The sequence below is a fragment of the Bombus affinis genome, chromosome 4 (assembly GCF_024516045.1).
Source record: "Bombus affinis isolate iyBomAffi1 chromosome 4, iyBomAffi1.2, whole genome shotgun sequence".
In the NCBI taxonomy this organism is placed as follows: domain Eukaryota; kingdom Metazoa; phylum Arthropoda; class Insecta; order Hymenoptera; family Apidae; genus Bombus; species Bombus affinis.
This window is the reverse complement of record NC_066347.1, coordinates 4645144-4669798: the sequence shown is the minus strand read 5'-3', so window position 1 is coordinate 4669798 and position 24655 is coordinate 4645144. Positions and strand designations below refer to the sequence as shown.

Sequence of the window (24655 nt, the reverse complement as noted above, 5' to 3'; positions counted from 1 at the left end):
AACACACTTAAAGTCTTCAACGCATATTTTTGAACACCCTGTGTAACTTTTAACTGTACCTAGCCACGTGTGTGAACGTAACGAATGGCAAAATAACTTATCGACCATGGCATCTCTGCAGAGTGACGGCGAGAAAAGCGATCAGGACCTGGTGGTGGACGATGCCAGCGAGGGACCAACGAGTCCGGTTGTAAACGGTACTACGTCACCTCGGGAGAATGGTTTGGACAAAGTAACACCGATAGGTACCGGAGTTCAGACAAAGAAAGATGTACCGCCACATTCACCAAGAAGTGGAACGAGCAGCAATGCGAGTACACCGTCGGCCAAGAAAATGGAGGAACGAGAGAAACCAACGACACCGATCTCGAAGCCTTTGACACCGACCTCGGGCTCGGCGATCGGTGGCAGTTTGAAACCATCGGGATCGGCGAAGCTACTTCAGGGACCACCGCCTCCCGGTGTACCAAGCGCGTATCCGCCACACTACGCTCCCGGCCCACCGCCTCACCATCTGGCACCAGCTGGACAGCATCCTCATGTCGACATGATGGGTGGTTATAACGGCTACGTGGCGCCTAGAGCACCACCTTCGCTTCAACAGCTCTACGATCCCCATGTTGCCATGAGAGCTCCCATGGGATCCGTTGGAGTACCCGGAGGCAAACCGTAAGTAGACATATGCAGTTTCTATATTCCTATTATCGTGAGCAGATTGCGGATTCTTATGCAAATTTCTATTTTCATGAATACGATTAAAGAAATTTTAAGTTAAAGGAAAATTGGTCTTGTCTGTTAGATATTAAAACGAATAACGTATTTCCAACGTTTTACATACTTTTGCATATCGTATGCATATTGTATTCATTTTCTATGAAGGACGAATATCGGATAAAAATCCGCCGTCTAATCGCGAAGTTCGTAAATTTAACGCACTCGCTGCTAGAATGACTTGTTCTATCTGTGATTATTAATTTTCTCGTTGATCAAGCATTTCTTTTTTCAAAGTCAGAAGCGTGTTTGTTACGAGCAACGTTATGTTTGCGATAGATTTTTCGCAATTAATTAAAGACAGTAGCAGCGAAAGGGTTAAGTTGGTGAACGTTGTTAGTTTTTTTTAGTACAGTAGAATTCCATTGATCTGAATACTATTTATTGAAACGAAATTTTAGTCAGCGCTGGATTGTCTGAATTCCTGACGATTGAATGATGACCGATCTGAACGTGAACTACTATTATGTAAATGAAAAATAGTAAGTAGCGAGAAGAATTGGTAAACTCTTATTGTACGAACTCTACTTACATGAACTGTTTTTTATCTCTCAACAAGTTCGGATAAATGGAGTTCTACTTTAAGTTAGTTCTCAGAATTAGTAGACACTGGCTGAGAACTAATGTCGGAATTGTCAATGCCAATATTTGCGACCAATTAAATTCTCGCCAATCTTTAATATTAATTTTTACATAGAACGTAATATGCACTAATTAATGTAAATAATTACACGCTTAGAAATATTTCGTCGGTGTTTTCGAAAGATGATATTTTTGAAATATAAAAAATGAATCATGAAAATTGTTTCTCTTTTATTCCACACGTAGCTCATACTTTTCAAAACATTTTCCTGCAACAATGCATTCAGTTCTTAACACCCGAGCACCTGACCATTTAATGTTTTTTCCCCAATACCAACTGCGCGTTTTGTCAACCAATGTTTCCATAAATATTTTATAACGTATCATGCGTGATATATTTTTCAAATAACTTCAAATTTTATATATATACAATATCCTTTTTCCTACTACAACTCAATCGTATTTAAATTGTAATAAAAAATACTCGTAACCTAATCCACGCACCATTATTCACGCTATGGAAGATTCTATCGAAAGATTCTGTAATATTACATGGATCATACGAAAAAGTCTTCTAAGCTTCGTAGATTAATTCGTACTACGTACGATACTGTGATAAAGATTAATTTTACGACGATTATTTATAAAAAGGTAGAATCAAATTGATAGTGGTCGGTAGAAAGATCAAAATAACAGAAAAATCCTTTTAATTATTTCCAACAGCGTATTTAGACCAGATCGTCTAAAGTCAAATCTCATTATTTAAACCGATAAAAGTATGAAACGAATAACAATGTGTCGCGTTTATCTTATAGCTAATACCACGAGATAGTGGTAAATTTAACGATACACGATGATGTAAGGTACATAAGCAGTTTCGAAAACGAATCTGGAATAGGCGAAGGCTGAGCGACACGAAGCTGTTTGCTTTCCGAAGCAGATTATAAAAATTCGACAGAACGTTCCGCGATAAGATAATTGGATTAAATGTTCTGAAGCCTTAAATCGAGGATTATTAAGGGGGAATATGTATTTGACACAATTACTCGTCGTGACGATAATAATCTCTCAATCAATAAACCATTCGAAATTACCTACGTAGAAAGTGGAACTTTCCAATATACAATTTTCCATTTACGATTTCCCATTTCTCTTTTTGTAAAAAAAAAAAAAATTGTATGGAACGATACTAACGATTCTTGGTAAGCAATAAAAATATACGCTTTATATTTTTTAATGAAAAATCGAACATCCATATAATACGGTTTTTGTTAACGTTGTTTGATATTCGGTCTGCTTGCCACCCGGGGCTCGTTATCTACGGCTTTGTTTGCTACGAAGATTCACCAATGCTATTGTTTATTGTAGCCACGGACGGTTAAAATACGACGCGTTATCGATATTTTTATTTTAAAATGCAGATGCCAGTGCAGTATGATTAATGCTCAAGATAAAGATTGATGGAATGCGAGATTTCTGTGCAATTAGTGTGTACACATCCTATTTATGGAACGCATTAATGCACTTTAGGCGGATAAGATACGTAGATGAACACGAGAAAGGCGATATTTTTCGGTGTCCTTTCTTCTTCCTATAAATCCTCTATTTTCGAAATATTTCATTATGAGAAATACTGAAAGGATCAGCCTCTTTCGTAGTCTAAAAATGCCATAAGAATATCCTAAAACTACATCCTAATTTTATTAAACAAGTCGTTAATTAATCCTCCATAGGCAAAGTCAAGGTCAGAAATTCTTACAAGAGAATTTTTATTGCTACCGAAAAAAATTCAAACACTCGATTTAACAAACTATTGTATAACGAAATATAAACGTTGATCAGCGTTGGAGAATTTTTCTAAATTTTGTTGAAAGCCTGAAAAAATAAGAAGGCTAGGTTTGCACGTAAAGAGACCACTTTGCCTATTCGATGTTAATTAATCGAATTTCTCAACCGACCTATTAAATTCTATAAAACCTTCCTATGGAGAAAAAAAAAACCATTTTCCCCCAATTTCACGCCCTTTGTCACATCCAAATTACACTCTCACTCAGTTTGCCCGTGCAGTGTTAACTAAATTCCTCAGTCGTTCCATTAAATTCTACAAAATATTACGCGCTATTCCTACGAAAAAAGTCATCCCTTCCCAATCGTTCCGCTCGTGTTAGCGCCCGTAGTTCAAATCCACGTACCAGTTTCCCAAAACCAGAGAGCGACAGCACCAAAAAAAAAAAAAGAAAAAAAAAGAAGTAAAAAAGAAAGTCAGTCTGATGACCAAAATCAGGCAAAATCCCGTCTCTCGATTAACTTCTCCAATTTCGTTGAACGATCGTTGCCCGGGCGCGGGTCGCGTCGAACGTGTCAGCGAGCGGAACAGCGAATGGATGGTTGACAGACGCGTGTTCACCGCACGAGTCGCATTTTTCTGGATGTTTCAGCGCGTACAGCTTCCACGTGTCGAGCGAGGGCCAGATGCAGCCGGTGCCCTTCCCACCGGATGCGCTCAGCGGACAAGGGATACCACGTCATGCGCGGCAAATTAATACCCTCAGCCATGGGGAGGTCGTGTGTGCTGTCACGATCTCGAATCCGACCAAATATGTGTATACTGGCGGCAAGGGATGCGTCAAGGTCTGGGACATTGGCCAGGGCGGTACAGGAAGCACCAAGTCGGTCTCCCAGCTCGATTGTCTACAACCTGACAACTATATCAGGTGAGTGGTTCTCTGAAATTTTTAGATTTCTTCTACACTTTTCAATTATTTTATCGTCCCTATCTCCTATGCTGACAATTAATATTAAGAGAAGGAGAAATGTTTTCCGCGTATGTAACATTCTAATGTTAGAACTATGAAAAGTATGACGTTGCGTTTGTTGAAATGAGAACTTTTATGTAACGAACAGAACGATACTTACTACTTCGCTGGTCAGGTAAATATAGAAATGTCAATAATTCAGCACCACCGATCATAGGTGTTCTTGCTTAATTGAATTGGATATTCTAACGTGACTACTTGATATTCAAATTCTATTATACCCTTCGTTTTCATACATTATGAATTAACGACAAGTAATTTAGTTACATACACGTCTTTCTGCATATTTTTACCTGGAATTTAATTACATTCAATATCAGACTCGGTTATGACGTTCTATTCTTTACGTATTCTATCATTTATATATTATTAATCGCACTGCAGAAGATATTCTTCGAATCCATTTAAAAATCACGCGAAGCACACACGCAAACAACGCAATAAACATCTATATAAAACGTAATGAAGCAATTTCTTTTTAATAAAACAATTGCGAGATTCTACCAGCGATGCGAATTAATTTGATCAAACACCTGGGAAACGCTCTTACAATAACACGAACGAAATTATGCAAGCCACACCGTTTTATTTCGTAAAAGCAGGCCGGCAATCAGCACAGAATCAAACGAATCAATCGGAACGGCGTACAAGAGGGGAGCGAGGGGAAAAGATGGCCAGGAGCGAACGAAACATCGACATAATGAGATTCGATGTATTCGTTGCACGGAACGTCGAAAAATCGCGGCGAAGTGTCGGGTTTGCATAGAACAAACGGGACAGCGCGACGTTTTCACGATACATTTCGCGCTGGATGCACGTTTTAACGTTGGAATATGGCCGCATGTATAATATCGCGCTCGTATATGACTGTTAATGTTCGCGATACGCTGCCGGTAATTGAAGCCCGGCCGCGTTTTTTGAACGTACGCCCGAGCCACCGGCAAATTTAATACATTTCGTCCGGTAATGCATGCTCTACCTCATCCCCCCTTCGTCGCTCCTCTTCTGCATTAAAAGGTACTTTATGATCCATCGGTCACAGTTGCTAATCACGGCCGCTGCAGTCCGCCCGATTTCGACACGGTCCACCGCGTAAAAATGATTACCACTTTTAAAATCCTGTCAAACCGAGCGAAACGGGCGGAATTCGCGACGCGTCGCCTCATCTCCAGAATGAATTGCAGTCACATAACGTTTTATTTATACGGAATATTCGACTGGATTTGCTTTGTCGATCGATCGAATCGCGCGGATTTTCACACTTGTGCGAATGAACTCGTTGTAAAGTGATTTTCGGCTTGTTGGCGACGGTGAGTCTGGTTGCCATATTTTGACAAAGTTGCCTTACCATGTGACGCACAGTATTTAAAGACTAATTTTGAGTAAAGGGATTAAAAGTTTAGAAGGTTTCAGCGTTGTCGGTGAAGATATAAACACATACAGTAGGACAATCGTTCGCTCGATATAAATCCTAAATTTAACGAAATACTTGTACCAAAAAAAAAAAAAAAGAGAAGGTACAATCTTGTAGAAATCAACGAATAACACGTTCCTCGATATCTTCCCCAAACCAAACAAGCGTAGACAAGCGCGAAACAAACTTCCCAAAACTTAGAACCAAACCTACGATATAACGAAACGTACGTATATTATATCCAGGTCAGTGAAATTGCTACCGGATGGCAGAACGCTGATAGTTGGCGGTGAAGCTAGTCGGCTGAGTATCTGGGATCTGGCGAGTCCAACACCAAGGATCAAGGCCGAGTTAATCTCTGCCGCCCCCGCCTGTTACGCTTTGGCGATCTCGCCGGATTCGAAGGTCTGCTTCAGCTGCTGCAGCGACGGCAGCATCGCCGTCTGGGATCTTCAGAATCAGACTCTGGTCAGACAGTTCCAAGGTCACACGGATGGAGCGTCCTGCATCGACATTTCCGCCGATGGCTCGAAATTGTGGACCGGTGGATTGGACAACACGGTTCGCTCGTGGGATCTTCGAGAAGGCAGACAGCTCAAGCAACACGACTTCACCTCGCAGATATTCTCTCTCGGCTACTGTCCCACGGGAGAATGGTTGGCCGTTGGAATGGAGAATTCAAATGTCGAGGTGCTGCACGCCTCCAATCCGGACAAATATCAGCTACACCTGCACGAGTCTTGTGTATTGTCGTTGAGATTCGCATCGTGCGGCAAGTGGTTCGTCTCCACTGGCAAGGATAATCTGCTAAACGCGTGGCGCACGCCTTACGGAGCATCGATATTCCAGGTAGGCTTTTTTGCGATTTAGTAGAATATTCAACGGATAGTGTAGTTTCATTTAATTTTTTGTTTCTTCATTGATCGTTTTGTTTCTTTAAATTTCTACATCTTCGCCTTTTGTACGATGTGTTATATTCGATGAACGTGAGTACCTAGGCTAATGTGCAGAAGTAGCCAGCCGCTTGATCGTTTATGAAAAAATGTACTTTAATTATAGGAGATCGATCAATCTTGCTCATTTCAATTATAGAATTAATCTGTTTGGAATAATTTTCTATAATAATATGCCAAGGTTCTGCTGTCTTCCTTTTTTTTTTTTTTTTTTAAATTACTTATATCTTCTGTGTTTTGAGTGCCTTTTCAATCAGTTTCCATGACTTCCCTGAATACTCATTAGGATATTTTATGCGGAAATTGTCAATGCGCGAGTTGGTTTGTTCGTCTAAATCGGAGTCACGGTTACCCCTTGCCATATAGATCGTATATCATTCATAACATAAAAAAACGATGTGTCGCGAAAGAACAGATTTCAAATTCTAATTGAGCGAGGCTTCTAACGACGCCATAAAGAAAAAGAAAAAATAATGCAAAAAGGAAGTAAGATCTGTAATGCAAATCGTTATGTCCTTTACATTTTGCACGATTTCTTCGGTGACCAAGCTGTTTCGATATAAAAAGAACACGGAAAGAAACGTATATGAATTGGAATATAAGTCTTGGCAACGTATATTTTTACGCAATTCTTTAACAACCAGTTAACTCACGAAGGACGTATCTTATGATGTTTTCAGTCGAAGGAATCGTCATCTGTGCTCAGCTGCGATATATCAGCGGACGACAGGTACATCGTTACCGGTTCAGGTGACAAAAAGGCTACAGTCTACGAGGTGATGTACTGAACGACGAAACCGCAACGACCGAACACCACAACCGAACGTATTCATCCGACTTGGAGGACTCCCGTTGGCGTGGGTGTACATAATTCTTATACGATATTACGAGAGACGTTTGTTGCCGTTGTTCTTGTTATTGTTGTTGTTGTTGCTCTTGGTGAAGAAAGGGTCCGTGCGAGAATGAAAAGGAGCCGAACGAACCAGAAATTAGAAACGCGTGAAACGAATAAAAGAATTCGATGGAAATGAACGAGACGCGATTAAATTATATTGCTCGAGCAATTTCGTAAGAGACTTTGAAACACGTTCGTGACATCGAAGAAACGGACGAAGCGGAAATGAAAGACGTTGTTTCGTTCCTCGATCGAATTGTCCTTCTTACGACGAGAAGATACAGTCTCGTGAAAGAAACGAATGTTTCTAAAACGGCAGGCTCGACAATGAAACAGTTCGTTCGGCTCGTTGCGCGTACAGCCGCCACTTGGGCGGTGGGATCGCGTATTAATTAAAAACAAACGCTGGCATTCGTACCGCGTTTTCCCCCTTGTACATTTTGTATATACGTATATATATTATATATATTATATATACATACTTCAGTCTTTAAGTATACCATGATATTTTTCTACGTCCCCAAAAAGTGAGACGGAACGTGAGTAATGAAAACTAAAAGAAACCACATATACATACACACACATACACAAGCGCGCGCGCGCGCGCGCGCACGCACTCACGCACGCACACCGAACATAAACACACGAGAAACTAAAAAAAAATTTGTAAATATTGTCTGGCTTAGAGAATAATAACAGAATCGTGACGAGAGACGATTAAATAAAAAGTGATACTCGATAACGAACTCGGTGATCCGATTCATTCCTCTCCCTTCGACTCTGCAATCCTATGAACCGTCATCGAAAAACAACAAGCGAAAATAAAACAAAGGAAACGAGAAAAAAAAACAGAGTATTTACAGAAAAGGGGTGGGGGGTGATTGGTATAAAAAAAAAACAACACGGAGAAATAGAGTTTCGATGGGAAAAAATAACCTCATATACGCGGCGAGAGAGCGTGCGCGCGCGCGCACGCGCGCGTCTGCATGGGTTTATCATGCTGCAAGGGTAGGTATGAAACGAAAATCGCGGGCAAATATTATCTCGCCACGGTTGTAATATAAAAACCGATGAACGCGCGGCGAGACCACTTCGCGCCGCAAACATTCGAAAGCGGCCGAACGGACTAACGAACGCGTGCCGGCGCCCGTCACTGAAAATATAAAACAAGGGTCGTCACACGGCCCTGGTCCCCGGAGCCTCCGTGCCCATAAACGTGTCAACGGCGCGGCGGCAGCCAACGTGGATCGAGAGAGCCAGAGGACCGATACAAAGAGAGAAAGCGACGCATGGCGTCAACAATATTTAGTCACAACGCTGGCGTATCGTGTCGCGAAAATTACGACACCGTTTCGTCGATGAAAAAAAAAAAAAAAAGAAAGGGAGCGAAAAAAAAAGTATAACGAAACCGCATACGCGTCGGAAGCCACGGCATTTCGTTCCTCGCGTTTCACGCGATTTCCACGGCAAACGAATTGCGGTGAACTCGACAGCCGCTGCTATGCGACTAACAAAAAGAAGAAGAAGGATATGACTGTTACGCGAAGGTAGTAAAACAACGGGTAGAAAGAGGAAAGAAGATGAAACGTACGTATACGCAATGAAACGTAGCGTGCGTTACGTTTGAAATCGCGATCGCGCGAGAGCCCCGTGCGAATCACGCCACCCGGTAGATAATTAGCGATGCAATCCACGATCGCGGAGCGCATATTCAATGGAAGGTTCATCGGCGTAATGTTATTATAATAGTGGCACGTTTTGCATATGTGACTGGGTAGCTGGTGCGAAGTGGAATCGCGAGTGGACAGCGGACACGATGTGGGAGTAGGAAGGTGAAAAAGAGAACCGGCGTTGCGTGGGAGGGAGATGAATACGAGTGTAGGCGAAGCAGGGTACGAGGTAAAGAGGGTGGGCGATTTTACACGGGCTTTGCCGCACGCCAAGCGTATTTGCATGGTAATGATATGCGGCGCGGCAGGACGGATGGAGTTCCGCCGGTGGCGGTGGCAAAAGTGGCGGGGGAGAAGGTTTTCGGGTGGGGGATAGCGAATTGGTGATGGTATTTCGTGCACAAGTTTTGAATGTCGCGGCTAAATGCATCGGTTATTACGGTTAATTCGGTGAACGGGCAAGCGAACAGCTGGTCGCAGGTTTATTTATTCGTTGGCGCGAGCTTGCTCGTTTCTCCGCCGTTTTATTAGCAAGTACAGAAGACCGGTGTTCTTGTACCGCTACTCAACGCCTTCGTTTCTCTCCATGCCTCTACTGGCTCGCTCTCTTTTGCGTCATCGCTTTAATCGTTTACACCGGTGCAGTGTGTTCTGCGGTGAGAGGATTAACAGGCGCGAGCAAGTCTGTTCGTTCGATCGTGTCAAACGCGACGTAACCACTTAATCGACCGACTCTCTCGCCCTCCGCTCATCTCGTTGCATCGGTACTGTCTCGTCGGAGGATCCTACTACGGATCCTGGCCGTTTTATTTCGTTTTAGAAACACCATTTTCCACGTGGAACGCGCCAAACGTGCACGAGCGCTCGTTCAACGAGCGAACAACCGCGGTTACACGCCACAGTGTATTTCCAGAAACGGATACACGCGGCGACTGCTTGATCGATCGCGATCGTGATCGTACCCGGACACCGTGTAATCTCCATTTTACGCGTAAAAACGGACGGGTAACGGCGTAATAAGCGGAGCGTACCGCTATCATTCGGGATCGTTAGCCGCCAGTAACTTGAGCTATCCGTGCCGCGAGCCTCTGTCCTATTACGCTTCGCGTCGATGTCCAATTTCGCGGAAACCCGTGTACCTTTTACGCTCGTGTATACCGTGTCGTACGTTCGTCACGGCTTCCATCCCTCCTCGTTCGCTGTTTCTACATAGGCTTGGAACAGGGCTAACTGGCATAACGCGACGAGAACGATGGAAACGTTTTCCACGTTCTCATTGTGTCGTTCGAATATTTAGTCTTTACGATTTGCGTACTCTTTTCGTTGTTGCATGTCGTTAGGGAGACGAGCTTTGCAAATTTTTGAATTTCGAGAAACCAGTTTTAAAAGGATCGACGATTGGTCGATCGATTATGCTTGGTGAAAAGACGCGCGATGTGCGCGGACCCCTGCATAAACAAAGGTTGTGCAAACGATTTATGTACAATGTACATATGTATATAAGTATGTTAGTTTTGAAGTATGAAGTTTTTTAATGGTTTGTTCAGAGTCAATTTTATTTTTGAAGAGAACTTTTTGTCTCTACTTCGCTCGTGTGTCTATTCCACGGAACTTGAACGTTTATTTTACGTGTATCAGGTGCAAAGTATAAATTGCATGTTTATTTCGTCTTGAATTTGATAATACGCATCGTCGATAGAACAGATTTTCTTTCTGAAACGAACGGGTTAAACACACACGTAGAAATCAATATTTATTAGCTACTTGGTGGGAATCAGTACGGGGATGATAAAATAAAGACAACGTACAATAAACCTGTCGAATAAAAACAGCTGTATTTCTTATCATTTTAAATGATCGCAATAACATCGATTAGCGGACTACCGGCGTTTTAAGAAACTTGCGTACTCGTAACATGAAAATATTATTAATAATAAGCAGAAGTTTAGGGTGAATGTTTATGACAGATGATTAATTTGACGCAACTTCTATTTTATCAACATCGTCATACAAAAAATATTCAAAATTTTGCAGAAAATCGGTTCCAGCTTTCTCAGAAAAATCCACTTTTCTGCCAAGGATATTCCTTGCAAGACTTGCAAGATATTTGCAATGTGAAATAGACGATAACTCAAAAACCCCAACAAATTTAACAACATTTAACGTTTAAGGGTCCAACGATTTCCCTAACAAATAATTTTGCAATTCCACGTATAATCAGCGCTGCTATTTGCCACATAATCCTTGCTTCCCTTCTTTTTCTCGGTGAACTATTTTTCCGCTCCCTACGCCACGACATCGAACCATCCTCGATTTGATATCGAAGATATGAACCTTGACCCGTTACAGATCGAACGCACGTCATGGAAATCGAACGAGACGAAGCTCGCCACCTAACGCAACGCGCTTTCGTCGCGTCTGCTGCGCGAGAAAAAAGAAAGCGAGAAAAAGGCGCAAAAAGGAAAACGAGGCGTCGAATGTCGGGCAATTTTTATCCGACGCACCACAGGGGACCACCCAGACGTTGGTACGCGAGCCGACGCGCACGTACGCGTCCACCACGCGCTCTCGCATTGCGACGCGAGCAAGCCAGGGTCCGAGAGAGCTGGGTTCTGGCCGGCAGGCGGTCAGGCACCCATACTCAAAGCGCTAATTTTCTCTCTGTCCATTGGCGGGGACTGGCTTGTGCGTGCCGCGGCGCGGCACGGTGCTCACACAAACGTGGCAAATTAACAGGCACGCAAATGAGCGAGTTCACGCGCTCGCTTTCGTGTTACCCTGCGCCTCTCTCGTCACAATTGGACACTAATAAACGCGGCAACGTGTCTCTATCCCATTCTCCCTCTGCGTAGAAGCCTCTCTGTTCCACCCCTTTGCGCTCTTCATCCCTTATGCCGCCGCTATACCACGCTATCCAGTTCTATCGTTCTCTACTCTCTGCCTTGCTCAGTCCATCGCTAACGAACTACGTCTAGTATCTATGCTCTGCGAGCTTTGTCACGTAGGCGCACTGTTTCTGCCCGTTTCGCGTGCTTTCATTCCATTCTCGCGTTACACGATCGAGTCTCGCATCTTGACGCCAGAGAATCTTCGAGTTGTCCAGATATCTTTCGAATACAGTAATTGTTACAAGATGAGAAAGATATCGGGAGGATTCGTGAGCTGGTAATTTCACAGGTTGATAAGAGTTCATATCTCTGGAATTGTGGAGACTGGAGGAAAGGCGAATTCGATGATTCTAGGAGAAATATATAATTCGAGTTACATAGTTGGCGTGCAAAAGGAGCATAGTGAGGATTAAAATACGACTTTTCATCGTAAGATACGACACGTCTTTTGCAACAACGCATCTTTATACAAACACGAAACATAATCTATCAAACGTTGTGATCTTTATCTTGATAGAACGAAATGGATCACACGTAATTCGATAAAATAATATAAAACGAAAAATGTTGTACATCTATTATTTTCTTATAAAACGAAAGAAACTTTTCGGACGACCTAATATAATCTACTACGTCGCAGCGATAATTAAACTTTTACTTATACAGGTAAACTTGAATTTGTAAAAGGTGGGCTTTCTTGCGCGCGCGCGTGTGTGCGTGTGCTGCAAATGACTTTTATACGGATAAAAGAACGTATCCAGATACGTGGTAAATTATTCCATATAAGTTAAAAGCAAATGTCTTCACACTGAGGCAGAAAAAAACGAAGAGAATCATAGTCGTATAGAGATTTTTAAATTACAGAAAGTTGAATTACAGAGGTCTTCGTTTCTTACTTCTCTTAAATGTAGTTGTATAATGTATAGAAATGTAGTAGTTGTTTCTCTGACGTTGTTTCGTCTGTTCCACTCTCTCTCTCTCTTTCTCTCTTTTGCTATGAGTCGGTCTCTATTTAGTACGTGTTGGTGTTTCGTATGATATAGCCTTCTTCGTTACTCCTGCGAGTGCAATCTCCCCTGGATAGGCCATGATATCTGCAAACACGAGAGAGCAGCTCGCAGCGGGAATATGCACGCTTGTCCGCGTGAAAAGCGAGATACAGGAGAAAATTACCGGTCTGCGGACCGGTGGAATCGAGACACACGAGTCTCGTGCTATGAATTTCGACGTTGAACCGAGTCCACGAAGATTCTTGCGGATTTGTACCTTTTTCATATCTTCGCGTCAAGGATACTTATTAGACCGCGGAGTTTTATGCGTTTACGGGGAATTTGAAGAAGCAGAAATATACAGAGTGCGCGTGATATGCAGAGGAATATGAAACACTAAAAATAGAGTGCGGATATTTATGCAAATTCATATTTTTATAAACATAATCAAACATGGATAGAAATTTTGTTACACGCCAAACATTGTACAGGACATTTCGGATATTTTATACACTTTTGCATTTTCAAATTTTCCACAAATGTATGAAAATCTGTGGCACAGTTACAATATTCAATAGATGAAACGTACAGATCTTTGCTTAGATCTCATTATGGTGAACGAAGATCTTCGTATTTCGTATCACTCACTGAGCATTCTTTTATTTTTTTATTTCTCTGATCTTTGCTCCAGTTTTTACTATTCGTTATATTTGATGGTTAGGTTGGGTGGTTAGGTTATATTAGGTGGTTGGTTATATTCGATAAAAGTGATCGTCTCTTGAGAAAATGCCGCGCGAACAACCGAGTGATATGTAATCTTGCCGGTTGTTGGAGAAAGCTCGAAGATCTTGGGATTTATGGCGATTTGCATGCATTAGAGATCGTCGAGGATACTCTGGCGAGTCGAGAGGTCGAATGAGAGAAAAAAAGGATCGTTTTCTGCGAACCGATCACGAAGCGGTCTCGAAGAAGTCGAAGACACTAGGCACCTTTTTGTCGATCTGAGCGAGTTGACCTTTTAAGGATCGCCTTCCGCAATGGAATCGATTAACCTACTGCACTGTCAGACCCTTTTTGCATTCTTCTGTTACACTATGCCACGCGTGACCAATTACTTACGAATTGCATCTGATCCTTGTGTACTCGCTGTATTGCGAAACAATTCTGTTTTCTAGCAACATTGTAGCTATCACGAATTATCGATGTCGGCTTGACCTTTTTCACCCGACGTTTTTCTATTCGGTTTTTATTTTTCCACTCTGTAAAAATTGATAATACTACTAGTAAGAAAAAGATTGAGATTTGTGTATCAATTTAAAAAATTGGAACATTGTCGATAAGAATATGTGTACATATATCGTATGTGTTTTAAACATATGTGCCTATCTATATATATGTATCTTTTACGATTTTTATAAATAATATTTGTCAAACATTTTATAAACGAACGTAATCAACCATTCGTTTGCTTGGCCAGAAACCTGATCCAACGCAGACTGATTAAGGAGTATCATACATCTCACAAGCCGAAAGATAAATAGATACAGACGTTCAAACGTCGCGAAATTAGAACGCAAGAAAATAAAATTTAGTTTTATGTCGACTTATCAAAAGACAAAGTCATTAAGTACGAAATCACCAACATTTGACATTTGTATCCATCTAACACGTGGAAAGATTCTGCTGTAGCGAATATAACAACACATTGTTCTAGCTCGCAGAAAAATAACGTGAAAGAATGAACACAAAGGAGCGCGCAAACAGCCGTACATATCTGTACACGGACCAGTTAGAAAAAAATCGTAACATCAAAAACGCACAGATATTACATGGCCCGTACAGGCGCACCTACACGCCAACTACTGTTCCAGCTGTTTTCTACCTCCGGCAGTTTAAAAGTTTCCAAGTAATCTCTCGATTTTTCAGTTACAAAAATCAAATATCGCCGGTTGATCGAGCGCGTTCACATTGTTCACGCGTGTACATCGGCAACGCACACGCGTACGCACGCATTTGACCGGAGAGCCATCGTGTAAACCGCGAAAAGCTGAGGTGACGCACGCCTATGAAAACGTAACCAGCCCCAGTGGCGGTTGTTTTTCTGCGGTGTTAATGCAACGACAAAAATTGCTACAGCCGCGGACGGTGCAGCTGCTCGCGCGTGTCGAAACAAGCGCGCGAGAAACGCTCTCTCGGCTTCGATATTGCGATCCCTGCGTGTCCATAACGCTAAAATTTCGTTTCCCGGCCGTCCAAGCATAATGGATTTTCGACTTCCGCTTTTTACGTTTTCAATACCACCGACGAATCGTTTAACGAGCAACGCGCACGGCACACCGAAACGGGGCGCGAATTTTTCTCTTTTTTTTTTCGCCATTTTGCCTGGAATTTGAACGCAGAAACATTTTTTTCGAAGTTGCATCCTTTTCGATTCGATTCTTTCTCTGTGAGAAACGCTTTCGCTATTTACATCGAAGATCTTTTAATTATAAAATATAGCAGAGTCTCGATGGAACAGCTGATTATTATCGGAACGAGAATGATTGGTTTGGATAATCTACTGTCTCTGAATTCTGAGGAAGGATATTTTTCGAGAAATACGTGTAACTCGACGTTTTAATTTTCGTGTTTCTCACAATTAGGGAAGAAAATTTTTCAAGGGAAAAAGAATGAGAACGGTTACTGGCATTTCTTTCAAGAAATATAAAGTATATTTTCTCTTATCGCATCTTGTAGCGGATCGTAAAATACGTTCAACAATAGCACAGTAATAATTTCCTAGTGCTCTTAAATGATATTAATGTTATAAATACTCGTTCTCTGCCTCTCCCTCTCTCTCTCTCTCTCTCTCTCTCTCTCTCTCTCTCTCTCTCTCTCTCTCTCTCTGTCTAAAATGAATACGAACGTATCATAATGTTATTTCAATTATTTTTGACTTAATTGCAGCAGGTCTAATATAATGCGATTTATTATATATTCTAAAGTTGTAGATTATTTGCTCTGTAATGGCATCGAATAATACCTTCTCGTATTCCAAAATAACATCAATTACAAAGAACTCGATATTACGAGCGAACACCATTCTCAAAATACCCGATGGATTCTGATCTTGTTATCCATCATCGATCCATTTAACACGTTGGTCGCCACGTCACCCATATCTATGTGACGGGTATAATTTCGTGGGGGCCCGTCACCCAGGTATGGGTGACGCTCTTCTTGTTCGAGTTAAGTAAATATAGGATATACAACATAAAAATATTATAAACACATTATACCATACTTTTTATTAATTTATATTCTGGTTGAAATATTACATTATGCTATATCGCATGGTATTTGTTAAAACACTTCAAACACATTTGAGGTGATTTTGGGCACTTCGAACGATAGTAAATATATTTTCACGCTGTTTACTGAACATTTTGAGGATGAAAAAATCACTGATGTAAGTCTCACAAGTATGCTTCTCGACTAAATGAAAGATCCGAGATATCTGCCATGAGATCGCTCGGAATACTCTAGCTGGAAACCTTATTGCTTTCTCCATTTCAAAAGTAAATAATCTTTACAATGAATCACAGGCGATAAACAATGAATCCCCGCTTGTCGCTCTATTTACGTTCTGCGTACCGGCGGTTGGATTTGGGACCCGCAGGAAACTCAGCCGAGTCACGCTGGGCGACCAACGTGTTAATAAAGACAAATAAAGCTACAAATAAAGAATAAAAAAAGGTTCGCCGCGCAATCCGAAAGACTCATGGATTATCTAATGCAAAAGTACAAAGGGAAAGTGTAACGCGCATCGGAACAGAAAAATTGATGTTAAAAACCTCGCAAAGGTGCAATTACTCGGACGATCGAGCCTAACTGGAGCAGCCCGTGACCGCGTGAATTAGAGGTCGGTAGGAGATTAAAATCAGCAGCAAACGGAGAGCAGATTTACCAGGTTAGAAACGTGCGGCTCGTCCTCGGAAAAGACGAGGAAACGATCGAGGGATCCACGTAAAACGGCAGCTGGCTCGCGGGATCGTAAACGCAGCTAAACATGTGTACGGGCATAAAACGTTGCTGCACTCTCCCTCTGTGCGTCGCATAAATATACAGGCGCCCCTTTAGCCGATGAGCCGTGGTGCGCTTAAATTTCTCGGTAGCCGTAAACGAAACCAGAAAGAGAAAAAGCGAAACACAGAGAGCAAGAGAGAGAATGATGGAAAGAGAACGAATAGCACAGAAAGGGTAAGAGGAGGAGGGCAGAAAGGAAGGCGAAGAAGGAGGAATTTATCGTGCAGCCTGGTCGAGGCGCAGCTGAGTGAATCGCTGCAATTACATGCCAAGGTAATTGCACACGGTGACCGGAGATTTTTATCCTCGCACCTTGCACAAAGAAACCCTTCCCCTCCTGGGCTATTCAATTTATTCGTTCTCCTTCTAGCGTCTACGATCGCCGGCCGGTCGCAAAAACTCAGCCACCGCCGCAGTGGTTTTTTTCGTTCCACTTGAAAAATTGCGACACCACCGCGTACTTCGCGGTTTCCCTCGGGGCGTTCCCTTGCGTGAAATCACAGCCAGTAGGAGTATGCAAGGGGATGAGTTGTACATGTACAGAGATCGTTCGAATGGCTCGATTTAAGAGTGGGATATAGGGACGATCGATAAGGATCGACGATTAACCGAGATCGATTAAATAAGAGTTGCTCTTGTTGAGACTAGTTAAACGGACGCGTGTGATTTACGTAATCGAGCGAAGCGAAAATCGCGTTGCTCGATAGTTCTTGCTCCACGACGATCGTCGTCGATCAGTTTTGCGATACTCGATGGATATGCAGCGACCTATATCTACGTAGATTTGAAATTCATTGAAATTAAAGGCTGTTGAATTTGTTCTTTCGCAGGAATGAGAAACATTTGATTTCTGTTTTACGGATTTTTAAGGATGCTTCTGATACTGTTTCGTTAGCGAGGTCTTGTGATTTTGAATAGATGTATTCGGTCAAATGAATAACGAGATGATGTACGCGAGATATGGGATTGGAGGTTGTCGGACGATTTCGTTGATTCGCGATTTTGCATATTGACGAGAACAGAAGGCAGAAAAATTAGACTTTTGGATAACGATGATTGGATATTGGTATCTTTTGATTGGGATTAATTGCGGTAATTGCATATTGAAGCTGTTTTGCTATACAGTCTGGATATAAAATAGCAGAAATTGTGCGTTATTAAATTCTCCTAATAACACATAAGCGGACTGACAATCATCCCAATTCTTCATATCTCGTCATACCATCGTTTCAACAAATTACACATCCCTCCAAAAAGCAGCGGCAACAAGTACTTATTAACAAAAAGAGAGTTTCTTCGAGTCATATAAACCAGCGATAAAAAGCGCACTCGAAACATACAACTGGCAATCACGACAATACAATTCTCCACAAAAAGCCGAATAGCATCGCGATTAAATGTATTCTTCCTCTCTTCGCATCTTAAAAAGCCTTGAAAACTTCGGCATTAAGTAATTACCGTGCCACCCAAGGAGATCGTTAACGCTCCACGTATCAGCTCCTCGATCCTCCTCGTTCACGCGGCACAAGTGAACATTTTCTTGTCTCGTGCCACCGGAGGCCCATTCACAGAACGAAACGTTGGAAAAAGAAAAGCTTAAAAGAAAAGGGAAGAAAAAAGTCCGCTCTTGAACGCGTGTGCCATAAAATAAAAAGAAAAAAAAGAGGAGCGACATGACTAAGCGGAGACGCGACAGCTCGTTAACGCGTTCTTACGAGCGTTTCGATGATCGATCGGCTCGAAATTAGCGAGATAAGCGAGCGTTACGTCGACGGGTATCGTCGGTTCGACGACGAGGACCCGGTGGGTGGAAACGGTAACGTGATGTCGTTCTCTCTGTCTCTTTTACCTTGTCCGTCTCTCTCATTCCGGAGGCGGAGGTGTGCAGGAGGCGAACGCGGAGGCGGAGGGCATCGGCGGCGGCGGTGGTTATCCAGATAGCAGATAGCCAGGACGGTGGTCTCGTTTGCGGTTTGACCACCCTTGTGGTGCACTGCCCTAACCGCCCCTAACCACCATACCGCACCATCCGCAGCCGCGCGGTGTGTGCAACCGGCGATAATGTCGCCCTTGCTGTGGCCGATGCATGTCGTTGCACTGGCCACGCTTGAGGCACAAAGTGTTCTATCAAATGCTCCAACCTCGCCTCTTTCCCACACCTTCTTTTCCTTTCTTCTTTTCCTTTCTTCTTTTTCCTCGTTCCAGGCTCCATTATTTCGTTCGTCTTTTATACTTGTTTCTCTTCTTTTCTTTCGGATTTCGTTTATTAATTTGCTCGTCCTTTTTGGGACGGCAGTGGTTTCTTTAATTCGTAATAGACTCTTGTGTATGATGATAAAAGAATGTAATCACGAGGTGAGCGAGGAGCAAAATTTCCAGAATTTTGATTTCGGAAAGGTAGAATATTTGCTGTATATGCTTCTTGGAAATTAGTAACATTTCGTTAATGCACTTGCTTACCGTAGTTTATCTTAAGATTTAATATTATTTACGTCATCTTCTTGCAATAGACCAACGATAAATTTATACAAATGGAACGTTCGTTTCTTGAAAATCGAAATATAATAATTATCTACTTATTTGATGAAATTAAGAAGTTCGTTAACAAACATGTTTAACGAATATAAGGGACTCGTACATGAATGAAAATTTTTATTTCTCCTTGCATCATAAATTTTTCATATACTTGTCATTTAAATTTCTTTGATGCAAATTTCATGCCTCTATCGTTAATGCTGTCGTATTTAAAGCAACTGCGCGTCTCAACGCGTTTCAATCAGGAGCCCCATCCTATAAAATCAGCAAAACAGAAACGTAAGTTGGTGATACAGGATGATCCCGATTAAAACTGACCAACATGCTGGCTAAACGTCTTACCGGATTATCTCGACACAGTCCGACGCGGAACAGGTTCATCGGTGGCCACGTTTGACAGGCTGTTTTACGCGGATAGCGATACGGGCCGATCGAATAAATAAGCGTTGTGGACGAGTTAATTATACCGGTCGTCGGGGTTCCATATTAATGCGATCCCGGTGGACCGTTTATTCGATGAAAAAGTCCAAATACGATCGTGGCGAGGCTTAACGAGATCCTTTCACGGGATCCCGTACGATTGCGACCACGTAACCACGTATACGTAGCAGGCCACGCGGTAAACGAAAACATATCGGTCACCTGTAATGTGAGAAAATATCAAGAGGCAGGAATGTTCCATGTAACGAGCTGTTCGTGTTTTAAGGCATTTTTGAGGCTACCGATTGCTGCAGAAATTGGGTTCAACGTGTTCGTGTGCGGGTACCAGGAATTCTTTAAATATTGTTTATGGTAAGTATATATGTATAGAAGGCTATAGTAAATAGTTTTCTATTTGTAAATTGTATTCTAAAATCGTATTCTATGTATCTATCGACAATCGAGAGGATTTTAACCGTGTAACAGGAATTTTAATTTGCTATGCGAATTTCAAAATATAGTAAAGAAGCTTCGGTTATTATTATTTTATTTATTTTATTATTTATTTAATTCTTATCTTTCGTCATTGAATGGTTTCTAATTGCCAACCTTACAAAGGTAGTCAGTCTTCACAATAGTCGTTATGTATGCATATAATTAGCAATATTTTCTATAATGAAACTGTAGGAGAATATTTGATTTTTCTTGTGAAAGTTTACGATTTAAAAACAAAACGAAGTCGGTCGTACAATTTCGAATTTTCAATATTTAAAGTCGTCTTTTTCATAAATGATAAAAGAGAAAAGTTGGCATAGTTGTGGTTAGCCCTTTAGAATTCGTTTATACTTTATACCGGCTACCTACTTTTCAAGCTCGGTTTCCTTTAAAAATTTCACGTCTTGCTCGTGATTGTCCTTCGTTAGCGTTCCTTGTCTTAACCTGTTAACTAGGTCGCCTTTCAGATAGAGACTTCTTTTTCAGATGGAATTAAAAATTAACAAAACACGGGTTAACTCTAGCTAGATGCATTTTGACGTTTTAAAATATGAATATAATATAATGTACGTGTAATAGCAGAATGTAATAGCGACGTAACGATGCATTAAAACCGGAATATCCTCGGATAAATCAATTATTAAGTTCAAAGGTTAACTTGTCTTTACTAGTCAACAGGTTAGCTTTGTATATCAAGTAAGCGTACTAACCTTGTATATCAAGTAAGCGTGCTAACTTTGTACTTTGTAATTTACATCCAGCGTTCTGATATACGAGATAGGAAATTATTTAGAGAATGGCCCGTTTTTGTATACGAATATATTATAAATTTCACATATCGTTGAATTTTTCATGAATTTTCCATTCCTTTTTGAAATCATTAGTTGCATAAATGTACGTAAGAAACACCGGAGAACACGTAAAACTTCAAGTCAGAGGGCGATTTTGCTTTAATCTTCGCTCGAAGAATGGTCCCGATTAGCCAAAACTCGTGAACTCCACAATACACCTAATCGCAGCAGTGGTACGACAACTGTCTCGGGAATGCACGAAACGGTTGTCCTCTGGTAAATCGGCTGAATCTCTCTACTCACTGTCCCCACAGCGAAATTGGACTTTATTCGCATAAAATGCTAACACGAATGAAATTTCGAATAAATTTTTCGGATGAAACTTGGTTCGAATAAAATATCTCGAATATATATATATATATATTTTTAATCTTAAATAGGACGTTAAAATACGATTATACTCAAATGAAATATGATATAAATTTTTTGAACAAACTTTTATTTCGTATGGTCTGTGACTAAAAGTTGCGAATAAAACGGAGTTGCTCGAATATAACGAGCAATCTCTTATTCAAGTGAAATAAAACCTTCTTCGAATAAATCAGAAAATAGAGGTATCGCGTGTGTCATCGGCGAGTACTGTACACGTGTGAATGTACGCTATCTCAAGAAGGGTTTTCCCTTACCTTATGGTATATACCTCTCGGATTTCAATCCATAAATGTAAAGTAGTGACGCTTTTATTTCTGACGTTTATACTTATCGCGTAATTTTTTTGAATAACGAATAACCACATAGATCTATTCATCAATAACTTTATCGAACAAAAGAAAATAAAAATATTATATAAAACTATATTGAAAATTGTACAAAGAAATACAAATCCGTATATACATACACGCTGATATACAAACACATATTAATCTATTAGAAATGAGAACTCAATAACTGTGGTAGTACATTTTTTCAATCCTTCTGTATTATCAAATTCTGTTTTTCATCGAATTCTTGTTTTATTCCAAGGATTTGTTTAAAATTTCTCCCGCCATTATTTTTCCCGACCTATTTCCTTTTCTCTCTCTCTCTCTCTCTCTCTCTCTCTTATTTGCACCCATTCTACAACTTTATGAAATTTACCAAAATTAAAGTATTTATTGCATCGAGGAAAACTATTGTGTCCAACATAATCCCTAAAATACAGAGAATAAACACGAACGCGTGTTAATCAGGTGCCGTCTAGCAGCAGCCTAACGGATTTCCATTTCCTTTCCTACTTGACTCACCTAGGTATACACAGGTGTAACCCGAAGAAGCTATTCAGCCAGGTAAGGAAAGCAAGTGGGACTCGATTCCGGCTTTTCGTCCCGATCCAGCATTTCCGTTCGAATGATCGTCCAGTCGTTTACAAGGCGGCTAGCCAACGAGAGGAAACGTTTCTACGATGCGAATCATCGGCAACCGATGGCCAGACTTCTTTATATGTACATGTACATGCATATACGTATGAGTATGTGCACACGCGTATGCATATATACATGCACATGTCACTTACACACGTATGTACATACATACATACATACACACACACACATCCAGGCGTGCCTATACAGAGCTTCGTACATGTGTACGTACATATAGAGGCTGCATAATTGTGTAGGTACAGATGGACGTAGTGCAACCGCACGTGTGTACATTTTACATATGTATACCTTGCACACGACGTATGTACACTGCGTAACGCCTATACGACAGCAGGCCGCGCCTAACGAACCGAAATGATACCTACCAGTCGTCGCGTGTGTACACATATACGCATAGATGCGCGACGGAGAAGTTCGTGTGACCGTTACACAGTTATACACGAACACGTGTCTCCGCGGAGAGCGAGAAGAGAGCAGCAGTCTCGCTTAATGCTCGGGCATTAACGCTAATTGATGGATTGTTTTTAATATTTACGCTTCGTTTCTCCTTCTACCCTTCTCCATCTTCTCCCATAGCGATGGCTACTTCTTCCTTTTGCTTCTTCTTTTCCTTCGTATAACGCTATCTCTGTCTTCTTTGCATTACATATAGGGCAAACACTGTATGAACCTATTCCCTGTATCTTTTTCTCGGCGTCCACAGTTGACCACGTTTTGTACGAGCACATAGATATTTCAGTATGTCATCCGTGTATATGTACGCTTGCACATCATTGTATACGTGCAAGCATGTACATACTTACTCGTAGTAGGTATATACGCGTCTATCGTACGGAGCAGCACGAAGACACGTCGGCGACCAAGAGAGCTTGACGACGACGAGACGACGATGGCAGCGGCGACGAAGACAACGGAAAAGACGACGAAGACGACTACGACGACGTCGGAACAACACGATCATACGCGTATATAGCGGGAGAAGATCGGACGAAAGCGAGAAAGAGACGGGGAAAAAAGGAGAGAAGAGAAGCCTGTGAGATAGCCGTGCAGCCGACACATACGGTAGTCGCAGATCGGCGAGGCAGACAAGGGACTCGAGCAAGCAAAATGGAGGGCAGGCGAGCGTGGAATATAAAAGGAGGAACGTGAATTCATATCTCGTCCGGGGGATCTCGCTGCTTTGCTGCTGAGAGACTGTTTTCGCGGGACAGAGAGAAAGCGACCAAACGATGAACAGAGATACGTTGATGGAGAAGGGTGAGTAGGGTGAAAGAGAAAGAAGGATTGAAGAGCCGAGAGGCAAGGAAAGACTGCGAGAAGGAGAATGAGAGACTCGAGAACAGCCGGCCGTGGTTGCTATCGTATCTGTCACGAGTGCAACGATGACGTTTGAATATCCCGCCGATAGAGAAACAGAGAAGGAACATGGTTATCGTATAAGCGGGACGAAAACGACAATCTGTTCGTAACGAGTGGAACGAGGATAGAAGATACAGTCCGCGTGGAGTAGCCGTCGAAACGCCGAGAGAATCGACCAATGAGCGTGCGGCTCCGACCAATCGGATGGCGAGTTACGAATCCGCGCTTGACTACTACGTAGTCTCATCTCTCACCCGGGCCAGTCGTTCCCGAACCACGTAAGGAGGTAGTCTCTTTTGTCTCGCGGAGCTGTGAATACACGATGCGTATACACAATGGTCCCTGCTAAGGATACCGCCGTGTACTCTGCCGTGTAGGCAGGTGAGAAAGTACGAAGAAAGAGAAAGAGAGTAAGAGAGCTGGGTACAAAATTCCCCGAGTATTCAGCGGTATTACCATGGATATAACGTGTGGTTTTTCGACTAGGTTTTTAGAGAGCGTTCCACGCCACGATGATAAAACCGTGCACAGATTAGTTCCGATTCTCTGGCATCGCGCGGCTGTTTGTACCGAGTGTAAAATTATTCGTTG

General features: G+C 41.9%; 1 protein-coding gene and 1 long non-coding RNA gene across 2 annotated transcripts in view; one reads left to right on the top strand and one right to left on the bottom strand.

Moving 5' to 3' along the window:
• The window catches only part of LOC126915739 (protein groucho-like), an 82174-nt gene extending 73997 nt beyond the window's left edge, over positions 1-8177 (top strand). The window contains exons 10-13 of the mRNA XM_050720699.1: positions 122-669; positions 3792-4067; positions 5829-6432; positions 7217-8177. Coding sequence (XP_050576656.1) covers positions 122-669; positions 3792-4067; positions 5829-6432; positions 7217-7324 — 1536 coding nt within the window. The 3' untranslated portion in view covers positions 7325-8177. The remainder of the gene's footprint in view (positions 1-121; positions 670-3791; positions 4068-5828; positions 6433-7216) is intronic.
• Positions 8178-19412: 11235 nt separating this feature from the next.
• Positions 19413-23613, bottom strand: LOC126915758 (uncharacterized). The gene is made up of 3 exons (XR_007710320.1): positions 23509-23613; positions 19921-20220; positions 19413-19833 (listed from the first exon to the last, which is right to left on the bottom strand). It is a non-coding gene; the product is annotated as an uncharacterized LOC126915758 (long non-coding RNA).
• Between the last annotated feature and the right edge of the window lie 1042 nt (positions 23614-24655).